This window comes from Lontra canadensis, unplaced genomic scaffold, assembly GCF_010015895.1.
Source record: "Lontra canadensis isolate GAN:19392208 unplaced genomic scaffold, GSC_riverotter_1.0 scaffold6, whole genome shotgun sequence".
Taxonomy (NCBI): domain Eukaryota; kingdom Metazoa; phylum Chordata; class Mammalia; order Carnivora; family Mustelidae; genus Lontra; species Lontra canadensis.
The window spans coordinates 2,284,722-2,308,700 of NW_022631000.1; the positions used below are offsets into that span (position 1 = coordinate 2,284,722).

At 37.6% G+C, this 23,979-nt stretch overlaps 1 protein-coding gene across 5 annotated transcripts in view; it reads right to left on the minus strand.

Moving 5' to 3' along the window:
- ABI3BP (ABI family member 3 binding protein) overlaps positions 1–23,979 on the minus strand; it is a 245,382-nt gene that overhangs the window by 39,116 nt on the left and 182,287 nt on the right. For 4 of the 5 annotated variants that reach the window (XM_032852058.1, XM_032852059.1, XM_032852061.1 and 1 more), the window contains 7 exons: positions 18,828–18,875; positions 17,909–17,989; positions 15,738–15,812; positions 11,009–11,074; positions 9,005–9,079; positions 1,893–1,970; positions 54–158 (listed from right to left, as the gene is read on the minus strand). In XM_032852058.1, coding sequence (XP_032707949.1) covers positions 54–158; positions 1,893–1,970; positions 9,005–9,079; positions 11,009–11,074; positions 15,738–15,812; positions 17,909–17,989; positions 18,828–18,875 — 528 coding nt within the window. The remainder of the gene's footprint in view (positions 1–53; positions 159–1,892; positions 1,971–9,004; positions 9,080–11,008; positions 11,075–15,737; positions 15,813–17,908; positions 17,990–18,827; positions 18,876–23,979) is intronic. The other variant, XM_032852062.1, reaches the window with a different exon arrangement.

The window sequence follows — 23,979 nt, forward strand, 5'->3', positions numbered from 1 at the left end:
GGTTGCCCAGGAAAATGAACATCACAGAGAGAGAAGGTATGTGACCAACATACCTGCACTTCCTGGCTTGCCAGTGACATTATTTGGTGGTAACGGTTTTCTTCGTGGGGGCACAGGTCTAGGTGGCAAGTGTGGGCGGCGAGTACCTGGGACTGCGGCTACGAGATTATATTACAGATAAAGCTGGTATAAGGATTTACTCCATAAACATGTCAGGTTTTAAAAAATAGAACATTTGGTAAGTAGCAATTGGATGACAGAGAAGAGATTCCATAGAAAAGTGTCTATGAGTAATATATTCTGATATTCATCTAAATCAATTTTGGTAATATACCTAGGAACAATGAAGTCCATTAACCTGTGGAAAAATATCCTCTAATTATAGGTCTGTTTGCCTTTTGAAACTCAACAGATGTAGAGAATTTAACATTTTTAGTTTCTCTATAGGCACAATAGTATTTCTGAGTTTCATTGTCCCCCATTGCCTTTGATTTTCAGACTATAATTTCTAATGTCATTTTAGCTTTAAATTGTTAAAGGATATAATTTCTCCTTTAGTGGATGCTCCATACCACCACCGAAATCTACTATATAATTATAACTGAAAAAATGTTTTCAGAATTTTCCAAAAGATTACAACAAAGCAGCCTTGCCAGCAGAAGCAATAAGCCTATGCCTGTGGAGAGCAGGGTCAATATGGACAGTTGTGCATTGCACAAGGGCCCTTGGCAAGGGATACATGAGTTGGAGATGAAGTTTAACATGCACTTTGCTCACCCATCTGTGAGCCCTGGTGCAAGCCTGCCCACCCAGAGGAAGGGCACATTGTACTAAAGAGTCTGCCTAAAGAATAGAGGGAAGAGGTACCTTTTAATACTATGCATAAGTCATCTTTTCATACTTTGCACAAAGGCTGGAAAGGCTACAGGTGCCTAGAGTAACCCATCTTAACCCAAATTTTAAGTCTTGTATTACAGCTTAAAAATTCACCTTTTTCTTTGCATGATATATATTGGTTAAAAATCTTGAAGTAAAAGTGACAACCTAGGAGAATGGCTTGTGACTTTAAGTACTCCTTGGGAGACTAGCGAGGGTATACTTGGGCATGTGCAGGGGAGTGAGTGGGATAACAGAGTATGGATCTGTAGCCCAGGTGTTAGTACACCAGAGTAGGTTTCATAGCAACCTTGTAAATGGCATAGAATTCTTAATGCAAACCTTTCCAAGTCACCAGCTTCATCATTTTGGCCTATTATATAGAACACAGTCTTAAATTAGGAACATAAATCCTATCAGGCAAAAGGATATTGTAGTAAATTACACAAGAACAAAACTTGAACATGGTGAAAGCTAGAACCCAAAGTGACTCTTCAGCACTTGTCCATTGGGACCCCTCAGAACATTATACAAAGTGATTCTTGAATTAGTACCCCATCAGAAGTTCTTGTTAATATTTGATGTGTGCATAGAGCACTTTCATTTTCCCAAAGATAATATTTTGTATTTTTAATTTTTTTGGGGGGGAGAGATTGAGAGTGAGTATGCACAGGATGGAGGAGGGGCTGAAAGAGAGAGAATCTTAAGCAGACTCCACACCTGACACCCAATGCAGGGCTCCATCTCACAACCCTGAGATCATGACCTGAGTCAAAATCAAGAGTCAGATGCTTAACCAACTGAACCACCTAGGTGCCCCAAAGAGTACCTTTGGGTACTTCTAGAGAAACATTCTAAAAAATATATTTTATTTTGGAATGTTTCTCTAGGAGTACTGTTGGCATGGTTCTTTAATAGCTGTGAGGATGCTGTTTTTGCTATAACTTTTGGCACTGCAGTTTCTGCCCAAGTAGCAGAGAAGAGCAAAGTAAGGGAGTCAGTGTCTTATTCCTTACCTTGTTTTTTGGTGGAGTGGGTAGAGTCCATGGACACATTTTTACCAGCACCTGATGGCTTTGGGGCTTGCTTGACCCCTATGAACACACAGAATGAAAGGAAGTGAGTAAACAGCAAAAATGTGTTGTGTTTTTTCACAGAATTTTGGTAATCAGTGATAATGTGCATTCAATGCAAAACAGTGGCACTGGTGTTTTTGTGCCCAGACATTTTAATTGGCTTCTCCTGTCTGTATATAGAAAATACTCAGAGCACTATATTCATTAGCTGTAATAATTTTTCTGAAGAGTTAGTGTTTAATTATGGATCATGGTATTGTCTTAATTTTCCATGATGCCCACACTGTACTGCCTTCCTGGGTGGTATGGTCTTACCAGGCAGACTTCGTATTCAGTGACTGGCCATTTTTTGCCAATATTCATGAGTACATTCTGTGGTTTTAAAAAAAAAGTTTTCCTCCACCCCCCTAAAACCTCTTAAAATTCCAATGTGTTTGGATTTATCCTTGGTAAGTTGACTTCAAAAATATTCCTGGAGAAGCCTTGGCTATCACGCTGGTTAGGCCACATACTGGACTTGTAACTTTGAGACTTGGAAATTAGTTCTGGGCAGGCACAGAGCTCCAAATTGCTATTGGAAGAAATTGATCTGAAAATTGTTTTGTGTGAAATTTTATCTCCCAAGTCTCTCAAATATAATCTGGTGGTTATGAGTCATTGACCTAAACACCCATGCTAAGAGTTTGAATATCTATCCTAAAGAGAGGGGGAGCCAATTTAGGTTTTGTCTTATTTTTTTGAATTATTTATGTTTTTACCTTATAAAACATTCTTCCCCAATATCGCTGACAGTCATCATTAAGAAAGAACAGAAACAGACATTATCCATACAAACAGACAAGAATCTATGGACTCCGGGAAACAAACTGAGGGTTTTAGAGAGGTGTGGTGGGTGGATAGGTTCACCTGGGATGGGTATTAAGGAGGATATGTATTTCATGGAGCACTGGGTGTTATGTGCAAACAATGAATCATGGAACACTAATGATGTACTGTATGGTGACTAACAGAAGATAATAATAAAAAAGTTCTCTATACTCTGCTGACCTGACTATAATTCACATACTTAAAAAAATAAGAATATTTAGTACACTAATCCATACATGAACAAGGACAACCAAAATCACCACCTTGTTTTAGTATTCACTGTGTTCTAGGGACTATGTAAAGACATTACACACTCAATCTCATTTAATGTGCAGGCCGATATATTAAAATAATATTGATTAAAATACAGGAGAAACTTTGCCAAAAAACAGATATTAGCACATTAAGTGATGAAGTTAATTATTATAAATTGACATTTTAATTAATGTAGAAATAGCATTATAATTATTAACATTATCATTAATACTATAATAATTATAATAAACATTAATTTATAAACCCCAGTACTGCAATCTCATACTCTCTGCTGCTTGGTTAAGAGAGTATATATAAAATCATGGTGAATGTTTATAGGGAGTCATGAATTAAGTGTTGCTTATTTGTAGTAGGGAGAATGTTTTTGAGGTTGATGGTTATTTTGTGGCTAATCCCACAGGCATGGCAAAAACAAATGGCTCATTAGTCTTCTTCCTGTACCCACTCTCAGTGAAATGTGGTCATTTGGGTGTTTTTGTTGGAAAAGGACTCATTTGTTCATGGCATAGAGGAATGGAAAGTACTTCCATTGTGGGATAACCTGGTTTGGTGAATCTGATTTACCACTACTCTTTGAGACTAAAAAATGTATTGTGTGTTCCAGAAGGCTAGTAGATTATGTGTGCCTGTAGTCATTCTTCTTCACAACACTTTCCCAAATCTTTCTAACTGCAAAACAAAAACAAAGCATTTTGGCTCAAAGCACCTTCCATATTCAGTGCCTTATTTGATCCATACAACCCTTCTGTGTGGGAGATACCATCCAGATGCTACAGACGAAGACCCAAGGCAGGGGAAGATTAAGCAACTCAAAGCTAGAAGTGTCAGGACTCAGACAGACATGCGCCTAGCTTAAAGCCTAGCTCTTAACCACTAAGTGGCATAACACAGTGTACTGTCAGCTTCTTGCTTCTGTCATTCCTCACAAAGATGCTAAGGGACATTAGCTTTAGAGTCCTATCTTCTGCCTTTTGGGTGGTTTGAGGCATCACCACTGTAAATGGCCCTAGATGGCAAGCATGTGTTATCCAAGCATGCCACTAATGTGTGGGACTCAGAGAATAGCAGATTCTGACAGTGGACAAGTCCTCTGAGCCACAGGGGCTTGTCAATTGGAGATATAGGAGAGAATCCAAAACTCTGCAGGCCTACTTTATGAGTAAGACCAAAGATACAATTTCCCTGGCTTTTTTTCTAATTAAGAGAAAAATCAGCAGAAACCACCTATTGTGTCAGCTTCTCTATAGGTAGAAACAGAAGCATCTTACTATTAAATATAAGTACCCAAATCAATCAGCAGCTAACCTGGTCTTTCTTCAGCCTTCAGAAACAGAAGTGTCAGGGTAGAAAAATGTTATTAAGAGCCTTGCGAAAGGCAGCCATGGGGCTCAGGGACAGGGCATTGAACTGGGGACAGGGGGGATGAACTCCGGTTCTGGCCATGCCTACATCTTACTGTGGTATGCATGTCAGCCAGGCAGCAATATGAGCACCAGGGCCCAAACTCCAGTGAACTTCTTTTGCTCTGAATCAGAGAGCAAGTGAAGTCCAGAGGTAGCAGAGAGGCGGCGGGAAGGCAAAGGAGGAAGCCAGGAAGAGAGATACTATGGAGAAAGAATTCTCAGGAATTGGCACTTAATCAGCCAGTCTGGCCCAGGCTGTGACCTGAATTCTTTTTCCCTCAGGCAGGATTAATCAACATATTTTCAGGAGGGCAAAACTGGCTCTGGAAGTACTAAGTGGAGCTTTAGCATGAGCCCCCATTTGCCATATGGGAGTTCTCCAAAAATCTCTGGATTTACATAGTTTACTCCTTAGCAGTTTATTGTCAAAAATGAAGTTACGATTTTTAACCATGGTAACAAAAACTTTGCACACAAACACAGTAAACTGAAAACCCATTTCCAAATGTATTAGACACTGTTCCCTGTGACTAAAAAAGGGTGGTCTTTATGCATGATTGGTCTCTGTGCCTTTTTCTCCAAATCTCAACACCTTGCTAAAAAGCCAGGAGTGATGAGCCAGCAGACTGGAAGGGTTAGCCACAGCCCAGAAAAACACATTCCTCATCTCGGAGGAGTCTGGTTTCTGGTTGTCAAGCACACTATATGGGGGCAGTCAAGTGTGGATTCCTCATTAGGAGGCAGAGAGAGGAGTCTCAGGTTTAAGTATGTAACATATCTGCTAAACCACATGTGTCAAGTTGGTTTCCAGACTATATTTTGCCTGAAACATAATGGACCTTCAACAGAGGACCTGTAGAGCTCAGCAACTTCCTTCCATAGGGAGAAAGTTGGAGAATAGAAGTTAGCCTACTCTGTGCTGGACAGACAGCAAACATTTTCAGCTTTGTGGACCATATTGTCTCTGTCACAATTATTTTACTCTACCATTATATTGTGAAAGCAGGCTATGTTTCAACAAAACTTTATTCATGAAAATAGGCCATGAGACAGATTTGGCCTGTGGGACTATAGTCTGTGTGACCTCCTAGTCCAGGGCATGCTTGTTGCATCTCTGCAGTGTAGATCTGAAGTTGGCTGTAATTTTTAGAACACATCAGTGAAGCTGAAACACATCTCTGGAAAACCTGTAAAAGCAGAATGCTGGAAAATGACCCACCTACAACCTCAACCTCTGTAGGGTATTTTCAGACTTTGGGGTGGAGGCGTATTTATAAATGTAGCTAAGAAATGCATATAAAGCTAGGCAAATATCTGTAATGATGTCATGAAATAAGAAACCTGGCTCAAGAATGTTTAAAGACTCTTGGGTTTATGAAATCATTGCAAGAGTTTTATAGAGGCCTAAATAATCAAAGGTCCATAGTTTTAAGACCTAAGGGCACTATCTTACATGGCCTAAAACCATGAGGAATATGTCCTATAAATCCTAAACACTTCCTTTATCAACTGATTTTTCTTTTTCTTTTTTTTTTTTTTTTAAAGATTTTATTTAGTTATTTATTTGACAGACAGAGATCACAAGTAGGCAGAGAGGCAGGCAGAGAAAGAGAGAGGAGGAAGCAGGCTCCCCGCTGAGCAGAGAGCCCGATGTGGGGCTCGATCCCAGAACCCTGGGATCACGACCCGAGCCGAAGACAGAGGCTTTAACCCACTGAGCCACCCAGGCGCCCCCTGATTTTTCTTTTTAATGTAAAATATCTGGGCTGAAAATTTCAGCAAGAAAAACTACAGGAAAATGTATGTGAGATGGATGAATAATAAAGATAAATATTCTGGGCAAGATGTCACATTTGATTAGAAATCAGCTGACACAGAAATTAAGTCTCATTAAGATTAGATAGAAACTAGATGTGAGTGTGGATGAGATAGTGGACTGGGTCAGAGGAGAAAATGAACTTAAAAAAAAAAAAAGCCTGCATTTTTAGTAAACAAGCCAGAAAAAAATTATGCAGAATCAAAGTAAGGTGGACTCATGTAATTCACTAATCTTGGGAGAATAGATTTTAAGACACTCTTCTCACGAATTTTTAAAAACCTTATTCCCTAAGCAAATAGTCTGAGAGCTATTAAATTTTCCATTCATTATATCCTATATGTCATCTATGATTTCCAATTTTGATATCATTTACTTCTTTTTTTTGCCTTATTATTTGGGTGAATACTCCACTACTCTTTTCATTACATGTCATCTATGATTTCCAATTTTTATACCATTTACTTCCTTTTTTGCCTTATTGCATTGGTAAATACTCCACTACTCTTTTCAGCACAAGTGGTTAAAGTAGGAATCCTTGTGTTCTTGATGTGAGGAGAAAAACATTCAGACGATTAAGTATGATGTTATTTGCAGGTTTTTCAGATATGTCCTTTATCAGAGTGAGGAAAATTCCTTCTAGTCTTCGTTTTCTGTGAGTTTCCATCATGAATGGATTTTTAATTTTGTCTAATAGTTTTTTTAAATTTATTGAGGCGATGGTATGATTTTTCTCCTTTTCTCTGTTAATGTGATGAATTATATAAATTTGTTTGGATGTTGAGCCGACCTTGCATTCTTGAGGCAAATATCATTTGGTTGTTATGTGATATTGTAGTAGATCTGGAAATGCATCACCCTGACGTGGTGAGGCTCTCTCAGCTAAGGCTGATTCTGAAGGAACTGAAAGAGGATGCTGTCTGCAGACTTCATTCCCTGCAGATGGGCAGCATTCCCCAAAGGGGAATTCCATCAGATGATAGAACATATGCAATGCATTTTGGTTGGGGATGGAAGTAGAGCAAGGGAAGCAGAAACTGAGCTCAGCTTTGTCTACCTGTGCTCACCAACCCATTTCTACTAGAGACCAACTAATTAAAATGAAGAAGCTCTGTTAAGAGGACATCCTTCCACAGTTTAACGAGATGAATTAATACTACAAAGTTGATTTCATCTACACAAAAGGGTAATAGATGTCAGTCTGTATTACAAGGGGCTCTGGAAAAAAAATGTTTGTATTGCAAATAGACTTATAATAATGCCTTTTTATTTCTTCTGGAAGACAATTAGCCTTTTCCTAGTGAGAGCCAATGCTTGATTACACTAAAAGTTAATAACTTTCAAGTTTGATCATAGCTACCTGTTCTTTCATTTGCTTTGTTGACACAAATGTTTTCTTCTATTTTCACTTGGTCAAACTCCAGGGAAGTGTTTTGACTATTAACAAGGTGGTTCGTTTAGACCCAGATTGTTTATGTCAATCCCACAGTTGGGAATAATAAAAGAACAGCTGAGCACAAATAGATATTGGAATGCTTTCTTGCTTTTCATGAGTCAGGGATTTATAGTAATTGCCTCATTAATTAGTTTGAAGAAAAGTGTATTCCTAGAACTTCACACACTGTAAGAACCTATAGAGAAAAAAACTCTAAAACAAATCTAAATGATTTTTAGACCAAATATCTTCAGGTATTATTCATATCTCACTCTCACTAGAGAACCATCATGGATTTATTTACATATGTATTAAAAAAATTCTTACTAACATGCTTTTTTCATAAGCACACACATGATTTGTACTGTTAAAAAAATATTGCAAGTGCGTGGGTGGCTCAGTTCGTTGTGTTGAACTCTTAATTTCGGCTCAAGTCATGGTTTCAGTATTGTGAGATCGAGACCCATATGGGGCTCCGCATTGGGCATGGTGCCTGCTTAAGATTCTCTCTCTCTCCCTCTGTCCCACCTCTTCCCCCCCTTAAATAAATAAATAAATAAATAAAGCAAGGAAATGATGCAATCCCATATTAACGCATCTAATAACTACCATTTATCCACTTAGTGAGTTAGGTGTTTGAACTTGAATCAGATAACTGTCTTAGTTATCTGCATGACTCCTACTTCCAGAGATCTGGTCGGATTAGAGCAATGTCATTTAATTCCCAAATTAAGCTGAATGTTTTGGTAATGTTACTATGCCTGTAGCCAGTATGATTAACTGTTAGCTGCTCTTGTTAGACTATTATGTTCCACACTGCCAACAGTTGCAGGTCTTATAAAAAAATTGTAATGGTACTGGTGAAACTACCAATAAAAAACAAAGTGATTATAGTCTTGAAGTTTGAGCCTATGTATGGAAAGTGTTTCTGAAATTAGAGAAAAAGTTATTTTGATATTTTTATCCAATAATACATATTATACATATTAATCAGGATCTTTTCAAGAATCAAGACTACATATGGTAGCTGATTTTATGGACTGAGTTTAGAAAAGAAAAATTATTTTTCTATGTTTTCAGACACTGGAAATTTTGATTTTAGAATGAGTTACAATTTCCAATTCCAGTTATATTAAGAACTTCCAAAACTGGTGTAAAAGAAATTTGAAGTGTGAATTCAATAAAAATACAAATTTTGAATGAACACTTTTATAGTTTGGAGAGGATCAAAAAGAAATAAATTTGTGATCATTACCTGTTCCCATGCCATTCCCTTTGGGTGTCCTACTGGGTTTGAGTCTACTAGGTCTTGTAGTTGTCTTATTCAGAACTACAATAAAGTGGGAAATAAATAGGTTAGAAATTTTCTTGTTAAAACCTTGCAATCAAGGCAAACAGAAGTTCCCAGAGAATTGGAAGTCATTTAACGAGGCAACAGAAAAATGATTGCTTACCAAAAACTATTGTTTAAAATATGGAAACCACAATTCTGGTTTAAAAATCATAGATTTGAATGTGGGAAGAGTGACCTGATTTTTTACTCTGAGGTGATCACTGGCTTGAAAAACTAACTGGCAAGTGAATTTATAGGTCTAAATGGGAAATCCCTCAGTTAATTTCTAAGCACTAGATACATTTCAAAACAGAACTGAAGAAAGATCAGGACTACATATATACCCAATGAAAACCTAAAACTTGAAGCACCTTTACATGCCAAGGCCTTAATTCATGACTCATAAGTTGGTGGGTCTTTTGCAGGGGTCTCTACATACAGGTGTTCCCTCTTAATCTGGTACAAGTTCACTGTTGAACATGGAATATGATGAAATAATTTTAATTTCTCTTCCACTTTATGGAGAGCCAGAACATTGCCAGTGCTTTAAGAGGTCACTTGTCATATCCTCTGGAAGACTCTTCAAGGAAAAGCACAAAGTATATTGTGGTTGGGAGAGCAAGCTCTGGAGCCAGAATTGATTGCATTTAAATCTACTTCCTACCTCTTCTCATGCTTTGGCTTCCTCAGCTGTACCCCACAAGACACATGGCAAGCCCTCAGTCAATGTTAGCCATTGTTGTTATGGTTTCATTATTGTGTATAAACTTTTACTATAACCAGCCACACATTAAGCTCATGGTACAGAGGGCACATGGAGATGTATTTGTTTATAAAAGATGTCTGTGCCGGGGCGCCTGGGTGGCTCAGTGGGTTAAAGCCTCTGCCTTCGGCTCAGGTCATGATCTCAGGGTCCTGGGATCGAGCCCCGCATCGGGCTCTCTGCTCAGCAAGGAGCCTGTTTCCTCCTCTCTCTCTGCCTGCCTCTCTGCCTACTTGTGATCTCTGTCTGTCAAATAAATAAATAAAATCTTAAAACAAAAAAAGATGTCTGTGCCTTATTACCTTTGGGTCTTGGAAGATTACAGCCAACCCACCCCACAGAACACAAACACACACACACACACACAAACACACAACACCACATGGAATCTGCAGAAACCGAAGGATAAAATGATTTCTTTTCCTATATGCCCAGAGAGATGTAGATGAAGAACATTAATTTATAAGCCAGCTTCATTATTTAGAACTTTAAGATGACTTAGAATTGTAGCAACAGAATGTCAGTGTCTTTGGTACATCTTGTGCTTTAGCACAGGAACAATTTACATGAACCAGATCAGCCTCTCCAAGTTAACTTTTCCTTAACAAGCTCCAGTGACAGAGATCCTAGAACTTTTGGAGAATTCAATAAATGTAAAGTATTTTCCAATGCTTATCATTTTTACTATATATTACCTATAAAATATGTGTATATGTGTGTGTGTTTTATTATCTGAAGGAATCAAGGAAATATGTTCTCCCAGAACAAGCATCTTTTATACGAGAATAGACCATCTCTTCTTAAATATTATTTGAGAGCTAGTAATATCTGAATAGCTAACTCTAATTCTTTTCCTATAATTGCCATGGAAAACTGAAGGAGTATGTGTGAGATTTACATACAGATGCTATTCTAAAAATACTTCTCTATTGATAAATTTCCATGGGAGTCTTTATATCTGGTCATCCTTAAAAACCTTAGTCACACTTTATCATTACCATAGATTCATTATTATCTCTCCACAAGGATCTGAATTTCTGCACATCCTTTATTGCCATTTAGAGATATATATCCCTCCCTTGGTGTATGCTACTATTTCGACACATTTTATTCCTTCTCAGGTGTGCTGATTATTTAGGTCATTGGAAAGAGAAACAACTTACCGGGTCTGATGTGTGCTTTGTCCGGTATTCTGGGCCTCACAGGAGTAGTATACAATCTGTGTGGTGCTGAAACAGAGGAAAGGCTTTGTATTTAATCACCAACTTTCCATTAAATGGGGAGTTAGCATCCTAGGGACTAGCAACTCATACACTTTGCATGGAAGTAGAAAGGACGTTTTGAAACCTGCAATTATGCACTACAGCATTGCTGCTAAAGGAAAATAAAACAAGCATACATATTCATGACTGGAAATAAAGGCATAAAGTGAGCTAAGTAATTTGTAATATGTGTCAAGGATTAGTCTTCATTTAGTCCATGTTTCTCAAAGGCATTTTATTTTACGCAATGGTTGTTAACATCGTAAACATATAAGCCAACTAGCCATCCATCCATCCATCCATCCATCCATCCATCCATCCACATCTCTCAATTAGGAAGTCATAGTGGAACATTATTTTGCCCAAGAAGACAGGTAATCTCAAAAATTAAAAAAGTATTTTTAGGTAGGTTAAAAGAATAGGGATGGTGGTCTCTATCAAACTCTCCTAGCTCATAACCCTGAAATGAATACTCATTTAGTCTTATCCATTAAAGCTTTAGGAATGGGAGACAATGATCTTTGTTGCTCTGCCTATCAAGAGAGGATGAGCAAGGAGCAAGAAACTGGGGCAAGTCCTGGAAGCAACACACCACCTTGTCATTTTCCGGTCCTGTTATTCAGGGCCTGCATGGTGAGGACTCCTAATTAAGACTTGCTGAATAAATTTAACAAATGAGCGACCATTGTAGCAGGCAAACTCATGAGAAACTAAGCTGAAATCCTTTTACTTCCTAAGGTTTTAAAGTGTACTTTCATCCTGGAATTCCTCCCTCTTCCCTTCCCTCCTCTCCTCACCCTCAACATACCAGACTGCCTCCTTAACACCACCCTCCTGGTAATGCTTTAGGTAAGACTGGAAAAAATTTTTCTTGCAACTATGTAAGTAGATTACATCGTTTTGATGATTTTGTTCACATCTTAAGTGGGTATTTATATAATCATAAATCAGCAATGCCTTTCCTACCAAGTTAAAAAAAATACACCTGTGAAATAGATTATAATGCAGCTCATTTATAAGCTTCCAGTGTGAAGACTGATGAGCAGAATTTTGCCATATTTCAAGCCAAAAACAGCAGACACATACTGAAGTTCCTTGTAGGTTTATCATGGGCCTTTCAAAGTGTTGCAGCTAGAGTGAGCAGAGGCACTGATGTTATAAAAAAATTAATTCTCATTACACCCTCAAATGGTGTCATGATGATTTGCAAATGTTTTTCTTCAAAATTCTCTTTGATAGTGGTAGAATTCCCTGTGAATTGAATCTATTTCAGTTTTTCATCTTAATTTCTTCAATGTTAAAATGTTTTAGCTCAAAGAAATACAAGGATCATGGCTCTTATTAGTCTTCTTCTAGGACAAATATTAATTTTTAAACTTTAGACAGGAAAGTTATATAAAGCAGAACACAGAAACAATCAGGACTACATTTGGTATTTCAAAGCCATAGGATCAGAATTTTTGCTTTATTTTTTCCCCCACAATCTTTACTCAAATCTAGACAGACTTTTTCAGACCAGTGCTGGAATATAACTTCAGTTTAGACTGTGAGTTACTCATACAGTTTATCACTAAATAACACATGGCCTTGAGAAAACTGCTCTAGGGTTTTAATTTTAAACTGAAAGAAAAAAAGAAAAAGAAATGGAGCTTTGTGAACATACGTCCACATAGCTTTTAATGACTAATAATTTTAAAGGATGCTTTTGTACCTAGTTTTATAAAAATCTATTTAAGAAGAGCATTAAGAAATACCATATGAGGATGAATACCCAACTTTTGTATCAACATGGATGGGACTGGAAGAGATTATGCTGAGTTAAATAAGTCAAGCAGAGAGAGTCAATTATCATATGGTTTCACTTATTTGTGGAGCATAACAAATAACATGGAGAACATGGGGAGATGGAGAGGAGAAGGGAGTTGAGGGAAACTGGAAGGGGAGATGAACCAGGAGAAACTATGGACTCTGAAAAACAATCTGAGAGTTTTGAAGGGGCAGGGGGTGGAAGGTTGGGGGAGCCAGGTTGTGGGTATTATGGAGGGCACATATTGCATGGAGCACTGGGTGTGGTGTATAAACAATGAATTCTGTTACACTGAAAAGAAGTTAAATAATAATAAAAAAAAGGATGCCTTTGTACCTAGTTTTATAAAAATCTATTTAAGAAGAGCATTAAGAAATACTATATGAAGTTAAAATCAAAACTAAACAAATAGGATTATAGAATAAACACCTTGAAGGTGTCATGTTCTGCCCAGCAGAGAGAGTAAGGAAGACATAACTTTCCCTGGGGTGGTGGTGGGGGGGAAAGGGACAAGGGAGTGGAAACAAGTAAAATAAACAGGGAACCCAAAATATCTCTAGTCAAGTGAGTTTCTATTATAGTTTGAGAAAGGCAAAGAAGAGCATGAGTATTTCAGGGTTTTGGTTATGGTGTGCTGCAGGGAAATGTCACAGCAGACAAAGGAGCAAGGGTATCACAGAGAAATGGGGTTGGAGATTCTACTAGCAGCCTCATGCTGTCGGTTTTCGACACAAAGTTTTTTTGGAGGCCTTGGGTCCCATCGTGGAGGTTGGGAGATCAAAGAGCCACACAGGCCATGGTCCATGCATGGGGAGAGTGTAAAGACCATGAAGAACCATTTCACCCCCAGCACCTTTCTCAAAATGCCGTGTGCTGTCTTATGCCTCTAATGCCTGATGTTAAAAATACAATATAACAAAACAGTTGACTGACTATCTCTTAGAGCTCAGGCACACTTTTATGGGTTTTATGAGGGTGACCCTAGTGATGCACAGCATGGCTTTGTGAAAGTGGGCCCTGATGGTAAAGTGGGACTATGGGGCTGGACCAGGTGGTGAATGCTACTCCCGTCCTTATGATAGGTTCTTTCCTAGGGTGTTCTTTGTCGCCTTATATCAGCGAAGGCCTGGTGAGTTCACTTTAAAGATTCTTGGTCCAAGCCTTGAAAAGTAGGAACCCTAGGGTGGCACAATTTAGGCTCAAGCTAATGATCCTCAGAACATACATGTGTTAAGTTATAAATATGTTAAGACATTTCATATAATGATATCAGATCCTGGATATACACCCCATCAGCCATGAAATTCCTATGTGATAGAACCATGTTCTAGAAAGAATTTGATAAAAATTCCACATACACTAGTAATGGTGATACAGTACTGACATTCCCATTGAAGTTAAAAAAAAAAAAAACAAAGCAAGGAAAAAATAGGCCTCTAATCTTTTATTCTCAATTCTGAAATCTATAAAGCTTTAAAAAGCTGTAATCTTTTCTTCATCTGGCAACATAACCTGAACTGAATAGTCTTTTTTATGTTGCTTATTATAAATGTTTACATATTTTGCTGCAAAAACAATGTATTTCATTATGAGAATCCAACTACCTTCTATAAAGTAAGACATTAATTGCTTCTATTAAGCAAAAAGATAAAAATAAACCTACAAAAATGAGGATGTGTTATGGATGCGACATGATTGACCATCTGTTGTTAATACTGGAAGCTGGTCATGAGGACGTGGGAGGGCTGTTATTATGTTAGGTTTCTTCTGTGTGGATGCATAAATAAATAGAAAGTTAATAAATAGGAGGGTAATAAGGTAAGTAATAAACATTAAAACATAATAAAAAATGAAACCAAACTAGTAAAAGAGGATTGAGAACATTTATAAGAACTATCCTATGCCATAAAGTGTTCTAGTCATCTTTATTTAGATATGTACTGCTCTACTTAGTATAAAATATCTTAAAATCAAAATTTTTATAATTTTTCTTATTTCAAATTTCTTATACCAAATATTCTCCACAAATTATAACTGACAATAAATAAAATCAATGTGTTTTCCAACTTCTTAAAAAAAAAGTTTACTTTTGTCTTTTGGGCTTCCTGCCATAGGAAAGATGTAGAGGTGAACAAAAGGGATCATTTAGAACAGAAAGAAAAAAATAATCCAAAATACCAGAAATCCACAGCTGGTTATAACCTAAGTAGGATAGAAAAATATACAAAGGATAGACTACTGAGAACATGGAGATAGAGCTTTGTGTAGGCAAGTTTGTTTCCCAAGAAGTAGAAAGGAAGAAATACAAGGAAATATCCCCCAAACCTTCCTTTGATATTTAAATATAAGTTGTCTTAAAAAAATTGATTCTTCTCCTTACTAGTTTCCTTCCTCAGGCTATAGTATCAATGTGCTTATGTAATAGAGGAGATGGGACAGAGGGAGGCAGAGAGAGAGCACAAAGAAGGATGGGGAGAGGGAGAAGTATGGGGAAGAAAAAAAAGCTAATATGGATTCTTATTTATCAGATGTGGAAAATGAGACAAATGAAGATTAAACAAACTAAAAAAGCATGGTGGGAGGCTTTCATTCTTAGTTCTCAGTATCACATGGTCAACCCTACATTCAAAAGCAACGTTCTAACTAAATAAACTGTCTTTCCTACATTCAAGTGGTGTACATATAAATATTCTTATTCAGCTGATATTCTGCACCTATATTAATTCACTGTGATGAAAACAGACATTCTGAAAAGAAAATTTCTTTCCTCATTAAAAATGAAAATAAATAGTTTACTATACAGAAGTGGGGATATAGCATTACCCTGAGTGGTCACCAATTCAGTTGTTAGTGGAATCTTAGTTGTGAAGAATTTCTGAGTGGATTGGTCGGTTTCTGCTGGGGAAAAACAGTAAGATTGGTGGCTTTCAGTAATTATCATCATGAACATATCAAAAAACCCCACACTTCTTTTTGCCCCATGGGAAATTGCATTTATAAGTCTGCCTTGTCATCACAAAACTTCAAGGTTAAAGGTAATTTTAATAATTCATTTATTATATATGCTATCTTCTTGCCCTATTCTTTTAATGATTATTGTAAGGATTTCCAAAAACTTTAAGTTCACGATTACTGTTTCATGATCCTGGACATGGCCGTTCCAAACTGTGCCTCTCAACTGTTTTTACATATTACTGTCTTCATGCCTCCCCTCTATTTCACAAACTTCACAAGTTATTTATGTGAGCTGGAAAAGAAATACAGGGTATGAAAACAGGTGCATTTACACTGTATAAGAATAAATATTCTTCTATTTATGTGATGTGAGAGTCAAAGTTTATTGACATATTTTTCTGGCAAAATAAGAAAACTAAGTGTGGCACTACTTCTACTTCCATATTATCTTGAAGTCATCACAGCATCATATAGACAGAGAAATTACTTTGCCACTTTACCATACCCTGTGTCCAAGAAAATACTTGGGGCATAGAATACACTTTTGTCTTTTTTTTTTTCCTGCCCTGGTTTATAATATGGATTCTGCTCATAACAGATATACTTGTGACCATTGGCAGGCGATGGCTCTTGCTTCAATAAACCAAGGTGTATTAAAATAAATAGGGTGTAGAAGCTACATAGCATATCTAGCAGTGGTTCTTGAAAAGTACTTTTGACTTTGCGGTCATGGATGATGTTCACTTTGTGGATATGGCTAGAATAGATGAATATTTGAAAATTAGGGTGTGTTTGCTCAGTTTTAAATTTGTTCCTTTAAAAAGGATTTCATTTTGAAATATGATCAGTAACTTCATTTCAGTACACACATACAAAGGATATATTTATTTGAAAAGGGATGAAGGGAGGAAAATAAGGCCACTGATTTAAATAAACACAGCCATGTTAGATGTATTGTGGACAGGGCAGAGGAATCAACAAACACAAGCTGGGAATTCTTGTTTTCTGATTCATTTTCAATCAAGGGTCAGGAAAACTGGGTTTTTCCATGCTGTGAAAGTGTTGGTACTGAACTGAAAGCATGGCTCACTCACCCCCACTAACCTTCCAGATACACCTGGCCATCCTTGTTTCTCCAGGAGAGTCACATGCTCATCATATTAGCCTGAACACCATTCTCTGAAATGCCTCTCTCCCATCTGTCTTTAACCTGAAAGAACCCTTCACATTTTAAATTTCAACTCTCACTCCGGCTTGAAAATCTGGTGTAAATGTTGCCTCCTCCCCTGATGCACCCAGTATTTGGCTTCTTTAACATGTTGCTCATTTCTCTACCACACTCATTTTTACAACACTGAGGTGAATCCCAGGAGCTCTGGTTACTGAGTATGTGGGTTCCAATCCAGCTCTGATATTAGCTGTGTGACTTAGCCCAATTTTTAAATCTCTTTATGCCTCAATTCTCTAATCTATATAATGGGGCAAGTAATAGAATCTACCTCAGCATTGTGGGATTTAAATGAAAACATTACACATAGTGCACTGGGGGACAATGAAAAAGCACTATTATCACTAATCCTGTTTTTTCATATTAGATGCTGAGCTCTCCAGAGAAAGGACTCCCCCTTAAAAACAATTTCTTTTTTGGAACTCCCATTGTTTAATATTTCACTCAACTCCCATAAAATACTCAATAAATTGAAAATGAAAATTTTCTTCCCAAAGGCAGTTTCAAATATGGAAAAAAAGCAGCAAAAAGTATAGCACTGATACACTTTGGGAACATTCCTCTCTTTGAACAGTTAAAATTTTGTCAAGATATTTTAAAATATTCTCATTTTCAATTGAAAACCAGCATAAATATTAGAAGGACAATTATACAGTTAATGTAAATGAATCAAGTGAATGGATTTTTTTATAATGGTAAAAAGAGACCCTCTATTGTTTAGAATCATTGATATACACAATGTACACATAGCTACTTCAAAAGCAATCCCTGAAAGGTCCTTATTGGGCTGAAATATGAAAACTAGATTTACCCAGAGTGGTTTGCAGCTCCTCTTCACCAATACTTGGTGAAATCATGGGTATAAAAGGGCTGCCTCGTGTCTCTAAAGGAGCTGCAAAAGAAAAGCACAAGTGTTGTCAATCTTTAGCACCAGACCAGAATATTACATGAGATTCCTTTATTTGACACAGAAAAAGGAAAACATGAAATGGGTCATGAAGAAGAAAGTTAGATGTACACAGAACCTTCAGGAAAATGACTGTGGAATATAAGAATAATGGTTCTCAACTGTTTTATTTTTTTTTCTCCCCCCCCCCCCACCAGGACAGATAAGAAATAACATTCAGGGCTTGACACACTTCATGACCATCCCTGGTTAAGATGGGGTATGAGTTAGAAACAGTCCTGGTCTGTCAACCACAGATCTCTTTCTCCCTCGCATACAAGAGAACATGCAGGGTTACAAAAGTGAGTGAAAATATTCATTATTGCAGTGGTCATCTGAAGTCTCCTCAAGTTTATTTTTAAAAGTAAACCATTGGCAAAGTTCAGTATTTTGATCAATATTAAAAATAATTACTTGTCAGAACCTTTCCTAACTTGTCACGTGCTAGTGTGTTGTAGCACTACAGCTGAGAACCATTAAACATGCAGAAAATATTAACTAGATGGGCATGAGCATGTGGACTCATTCTGAACATGGAAGTAAATAAAGTAGATACAAATGAACTCAGTAAGGAGTGGTCTTAAGTTGGTCTTCAGAACAAAGCCTTTACAACAGTGAAGACATTGCTATTGTATTTTGCAAAGAGCAAGAGTAATGAGAATGAGATGATGAGGAGGATTGAGAAGAGATGATGGTTCAATATGACAAACTGAGAAAGACCTGCAATTGGACCATACATAGCAAAGAAAACAATTAGAGGTGGTTGGTAGAGGAAAACCATTACCTATTGTTGTCTCTGGTAGATCAATTCTAAAGGTAACAGGTTGCAGAACTAGGCCAAAAGCAAATCAAGGAAATATATTTATGAAAATTTTTACTTGGTGATGTAAACATCACTTATGTGTTTATGCTTCTATTTGAACATTTAAACTTTCTCAAAGAATCATAATAAATATAAGTAAATTCTACATATTAGATGACACTTAAGAAAATTTAGCTAAAACTTCAAAGGTCTCAGAGAGGAGAGCTGGAGAGGGAGTGGGAACCACAAGGCAGAGCCACGAACGGGAGCCATGAGCCGGAGCCACAAGCCGGAGACATGAGCCAGGCTGTCCAAGCACCCACAGAACTCGCAGCATGCCGGGGGTGGGACTGGCCTAGCCAAGCATGCTGGCGCCACAACTGCAGGCAGGTGCCGCTCATGCCTGGGCCACCATGCTCTTGGGCTCTGCTTTGGGGTGCACCTTGCCTGGATTGTGGTCGATATATTCAGCTATACATCCCCTCAACCACCTCTCACCAAAATAACTAGGAGGAGGAACACCCAACAGAGGAAAAACTCAAAGATTGTGCCCTCTGCCAGAGAACTATTGGATATGGACATAAATAGTATGTCAGAAAGGGGTAACAATTATCCAAGCAATGGCTAGGTTGGAGAAGACCGTTAGTGACAACAGAGAATCTCTAAGGGCGGAAGTGAGAGCCAATCTGGCAGAAGTTAAAAATGCTATCCAATGAGATCCAATCTCATTGGATCCAACAAGATCGAATCTAATCTAATCTAAATACTCTATCAGCTAGGGTAACTGAGGCAGAAGATCAAATTAGTGATCTAGAAGACAAACTGATAGAAAAGAAGAATCAGGAGGAGGCCTGAAACAAACAATGTAGAAGCCATGAAAACAGAATTAGGGAAATAAATGACATTTCAATGTCAGAATTATTGGGAGCCCTGAGGGGATGGAGAAAGAGAGAAGACTAGAAGATATAGTTGGACAAATTCTGGATGAAAATTTCCCTAATCTGAGGAATGGAACAAGTTTTAGTGTCCTAGAGGCAGAATGAACACCCCCTAAGATCAACAAGTCTAGAAAGACAACCAGACACTTAATTGTGAAATTCATGAATCATAATTTCAGACAGGAGGTCTGGGCAGCTAGGGGGAAGAGATTCCTTATGTACAGAGGAAGGACCATCAGAATAACATCGGACCTGTCCACAGAAACTTGGCAAGCCAGAAAGGGCTGGCAAGACATATTCAGGACACTAAATGAGAAGAATATGCAGCCAAGAATACTTCATCTAGCAAGGCTGACATTCAGAATGGATGGAGAGATAAAGAATTTCCAAGACCAGCAAGGTTCAAAAGATTATGTGACCACCAAGCCAGCACTACAAGAAATATTAAGGGAAGTTCTATAAAAGAAGGAAGAACCCAAGAGTCACACAGAACAGGAATCTACAGAGACAATCTATAGAAACAAGAACTTCACAGGCAACATGATGTCAATAAAAACGTATCTCTCAATAATCACTCTCAACGTGAACGTCCTAAATGCTCCCATAAAATGGCATGGGGTTGCAGATTGGATAAAACAATGGGACCCGTCCATATGCTATCTACAAGGAACACATTTGGAACCTAAAGATACATCCAGACTGAAACTTGAAGGATGGAGAACTATCTTTCATGCCAATGGGCCTCAAAAGAAAGCTGGGGTAGTCATTCTCATATCAGATAAATTAGATTTTAAGCTAAAGACTGTAGTCAGAGATGAAAAAGGACACTACATCATTCTTAAAGGGTCTATCCACCAAGAAGATCTAACAACTGTAAACATTTATGCCCCCAAATGGGAGAAGCCAACTACATAAGCCAACTGCTACTCAAAATAAAGAGTCATATTGATATGAAAACATTAATTGTAGGGGATCTTAACATGCCACTCTCAAAAACAGACAGATCATCCAAGCAGAAAATCAATAAAGAAATAAGAGCATTGAATGACACTTTGGACCAGATGGACCTCATAGATATATACAGAACATTCCATGCTAAAACAACAGAATATTTATTCTTCTGGAGCACATATGGAACTGTCTCCAGAATAGACCATATACTGGGCCACAAATCAGAGCTCTACTGATACCAAAAGACAGATTATTGCCTGCATATTCTCAGACTACAATGCTTTGAAATTGGAACTCAACCAAAAGAAAAAGTTTGGAAGGAATTCAAACACTTAGAAGCTAAAGACCATCCTGCTCAAGAATGTTTGGATCAACCAGGAAATCAAAGAAGAACTTAAACAATTCATGAAAACCAATGGGAATGAAAACACATTGGTCCAAAACCTATGGGATATGGCAAAGGCATTCCCTAAGGGGGAAATACATAGCCATCCAAGTCTCACTCAAAAAAATAAAAAAATCCCAAATACACCAACTCTCTTTACACCTTAAAGAACTGGAAAATCAACAACAAATTAAGCCATCCCCATGCACAAGAAGAGAAATAATCAAGATTAGAGCAGAGACCAATGAGTTAGAAACTAGAGATACAGTAGAACACATCAACAAAACTAGAATCTGGTTCTTTGAAGGAATCAATAAGATCAATAAACCACTGGCCAAACTAATCCAAAAGAAAAGAGAAAGGACCCAAATTAATAAAATTATGAGAGAAAGGGGAAAGATCACTACTAACACTGAGGAAATAGAAACAATCATCAGAAATTATTATCAATAGTTATATGCCAATAAGTTAAGCAACCTAGAAGAAACGGATGCATTTCTGGAAACCTATAAACTTCCCAAGACTGAAACAGGAAGAAACTGACAACCTGAATAGACCAATATCTAGTAACAAGATTGAAACAGTGATCAAAAACCTCCCCCAAAAAACAAGAGCCCAGGACCTGATGGATTCCCTGGGGAATTCTACCAAACATTCAAAGAAGAAATAATACCTATTCTCCTGAAGCTGTTTCAAAAAATAGAAACAGAAGGAAAACTTCCGGACTCTTTAGGAAGCCAGCATTACCCTGATCCCCAAACCAGGCAAAGACCTCATCAAAAAGGAGAATTTCAGACCAATATCCCTGATGAATATGGATGCCAAGATTCTCAACAAGATCCTTGCTAATAGGATCCAACAGTATATTAAAAAGATAATCCCACCATGACCAGGTGGGATTTAGCTCTGGGATTCAAGGGTGGTTCAACATTCACAAATCAATCAATGTGATAGAACAAATCAGTAAGAGAATACAGAAGAAACACACGGTTCTCTGAATTGGTGCAGAAAAAGCGTTTGACAAAACACTGCATCCTTTCTTGATTAAAACTCTTCAAAGTATAGGGATAGAGGGAACATTCCTCAACTTCATAAAATCTATCTATGAAAAACACACAGTGAATATCATTCTCAATGGGGAAAAGCTGACATCCTTCTCTTTGAGATCAGGAGCATGACAAGGATGCCCACTCTCACCACTGCTGTTCCACATAGTACTAGAAGTTCTAGAAACATCAATCAGACAACAAAAATAAATCAAATTGGCAAAGAAGTTGTTAAACTCTCTCTTCGTGGATGACATGATACTTTAAATGGAAAACTCAAAAGACTCCACCCCAAACTACTAGAACTCATACAGCAATTTAGTAATGTGGCAGGATACAAAAATAATGTACAGAAATCAGTTGCTTTCTTATACACTAACAATGAAAATACAGAAAGGGAAATTAGAGAATCGATTCCATTAACTATAGCACCAAGAACCATAAGATACCTTGGAATAAACCTAACCAAAGAGGTAAAGGATCTGTACTTGAGAAACTACAGAACACTCATGAAAGAAATGAAGAAGACACAAAAAGATGGAAAAGCATTCCATGCTCATGGACTGGAAGAATAAACAGTGTTAAAATGTCTACGCTTCCCAGAGCAATCTATACTTCCAATGCCATCCCAATCAAAATTCCACCAACATTTTTCAAAGTGCTGGAACAAACAATCTGAAAATTTCTATGGAAGCAGGAAAGACCCCGAATTGCTAAGGAAATGTTGAAAAAGAAAAACAAAACTGGGAGCATCATGTTGCCTGATTTCAAGCTTTACTACAAAGCTGTGATCACCAAGACAGCATGGCACTGGCACAAAAACAGACACGTAGACCAGTGGAACAGAGTAGAGAGTCCAGACATGGACCCACAACTCTATGGCCAAATCGTCTTCAACAAAGCAGGAAAAAATATTCAGTGGGAAAAAGGTACGTCTCTTCAATAAATGGTGCTGGGAAAATTGGACAGCTATGTATAGAAGAATGAAGCTTGACCATCTCTTACACCATACACGAAGATAAACTTGAAATTGATAAAATACCTCAATGTGAGGTCTGAAGCTATCAAAATCCTAGAGGAGAACATAGGCAGTAACTTCTTTGACATCATCCATAGCAACTTCTTTCAAGACATGTCTCCAAAGGCAAAGGAAACAAAAGCAAAAAATGAACTTTTGGGACTTCATAAAGATCAAAAGCTTTTGCACAGCACAGGAAATAGTCAACAGAACAAAGAGGCAACCCATGGAATGGGAGAAGATATTTGCAAATGACACTACAGACAAAGGGCTGATATCCAAATCTATAAAGAATCCTCAAACTCAACACTCAAAAAACAGATAATCATGTCAAAAAATGGGCAGAAGACAGGAACAGACACTTCTCCAAAGAAGACATATAAATGGCTAATGGACACATGAAAAAATGTTCATCATCATTAGCCATCAGGGAGATTCAAATCAAAACCATGTTGAGATACCACCTCACACCAGTTAGAATGGCCAAATTAACAAGACGGTAAATGACAAGTGTTGGAGAGGATGCGGAGAAAGGGGAACCCCTCTTACACTGTGGGTGGAAATGCAAGTTGGTGCAACCACTTTGGAAAACAGTGTGGAGATTCCTTAAGATATTAAAAATAGAACTATTCTATGATCCTGCAATTGCGCTACTTGGTATTTACCCCAAAGATACAGATGTAGTGAAAAGAAGGGCCATCTGTACCCCAATGTTCACAGCAGCAATAGCCACAATTGCCAAACTGTGGAAAGAGGCAAGATGTCCTTCAACAGATGAGTAGATAAAGAAGATATG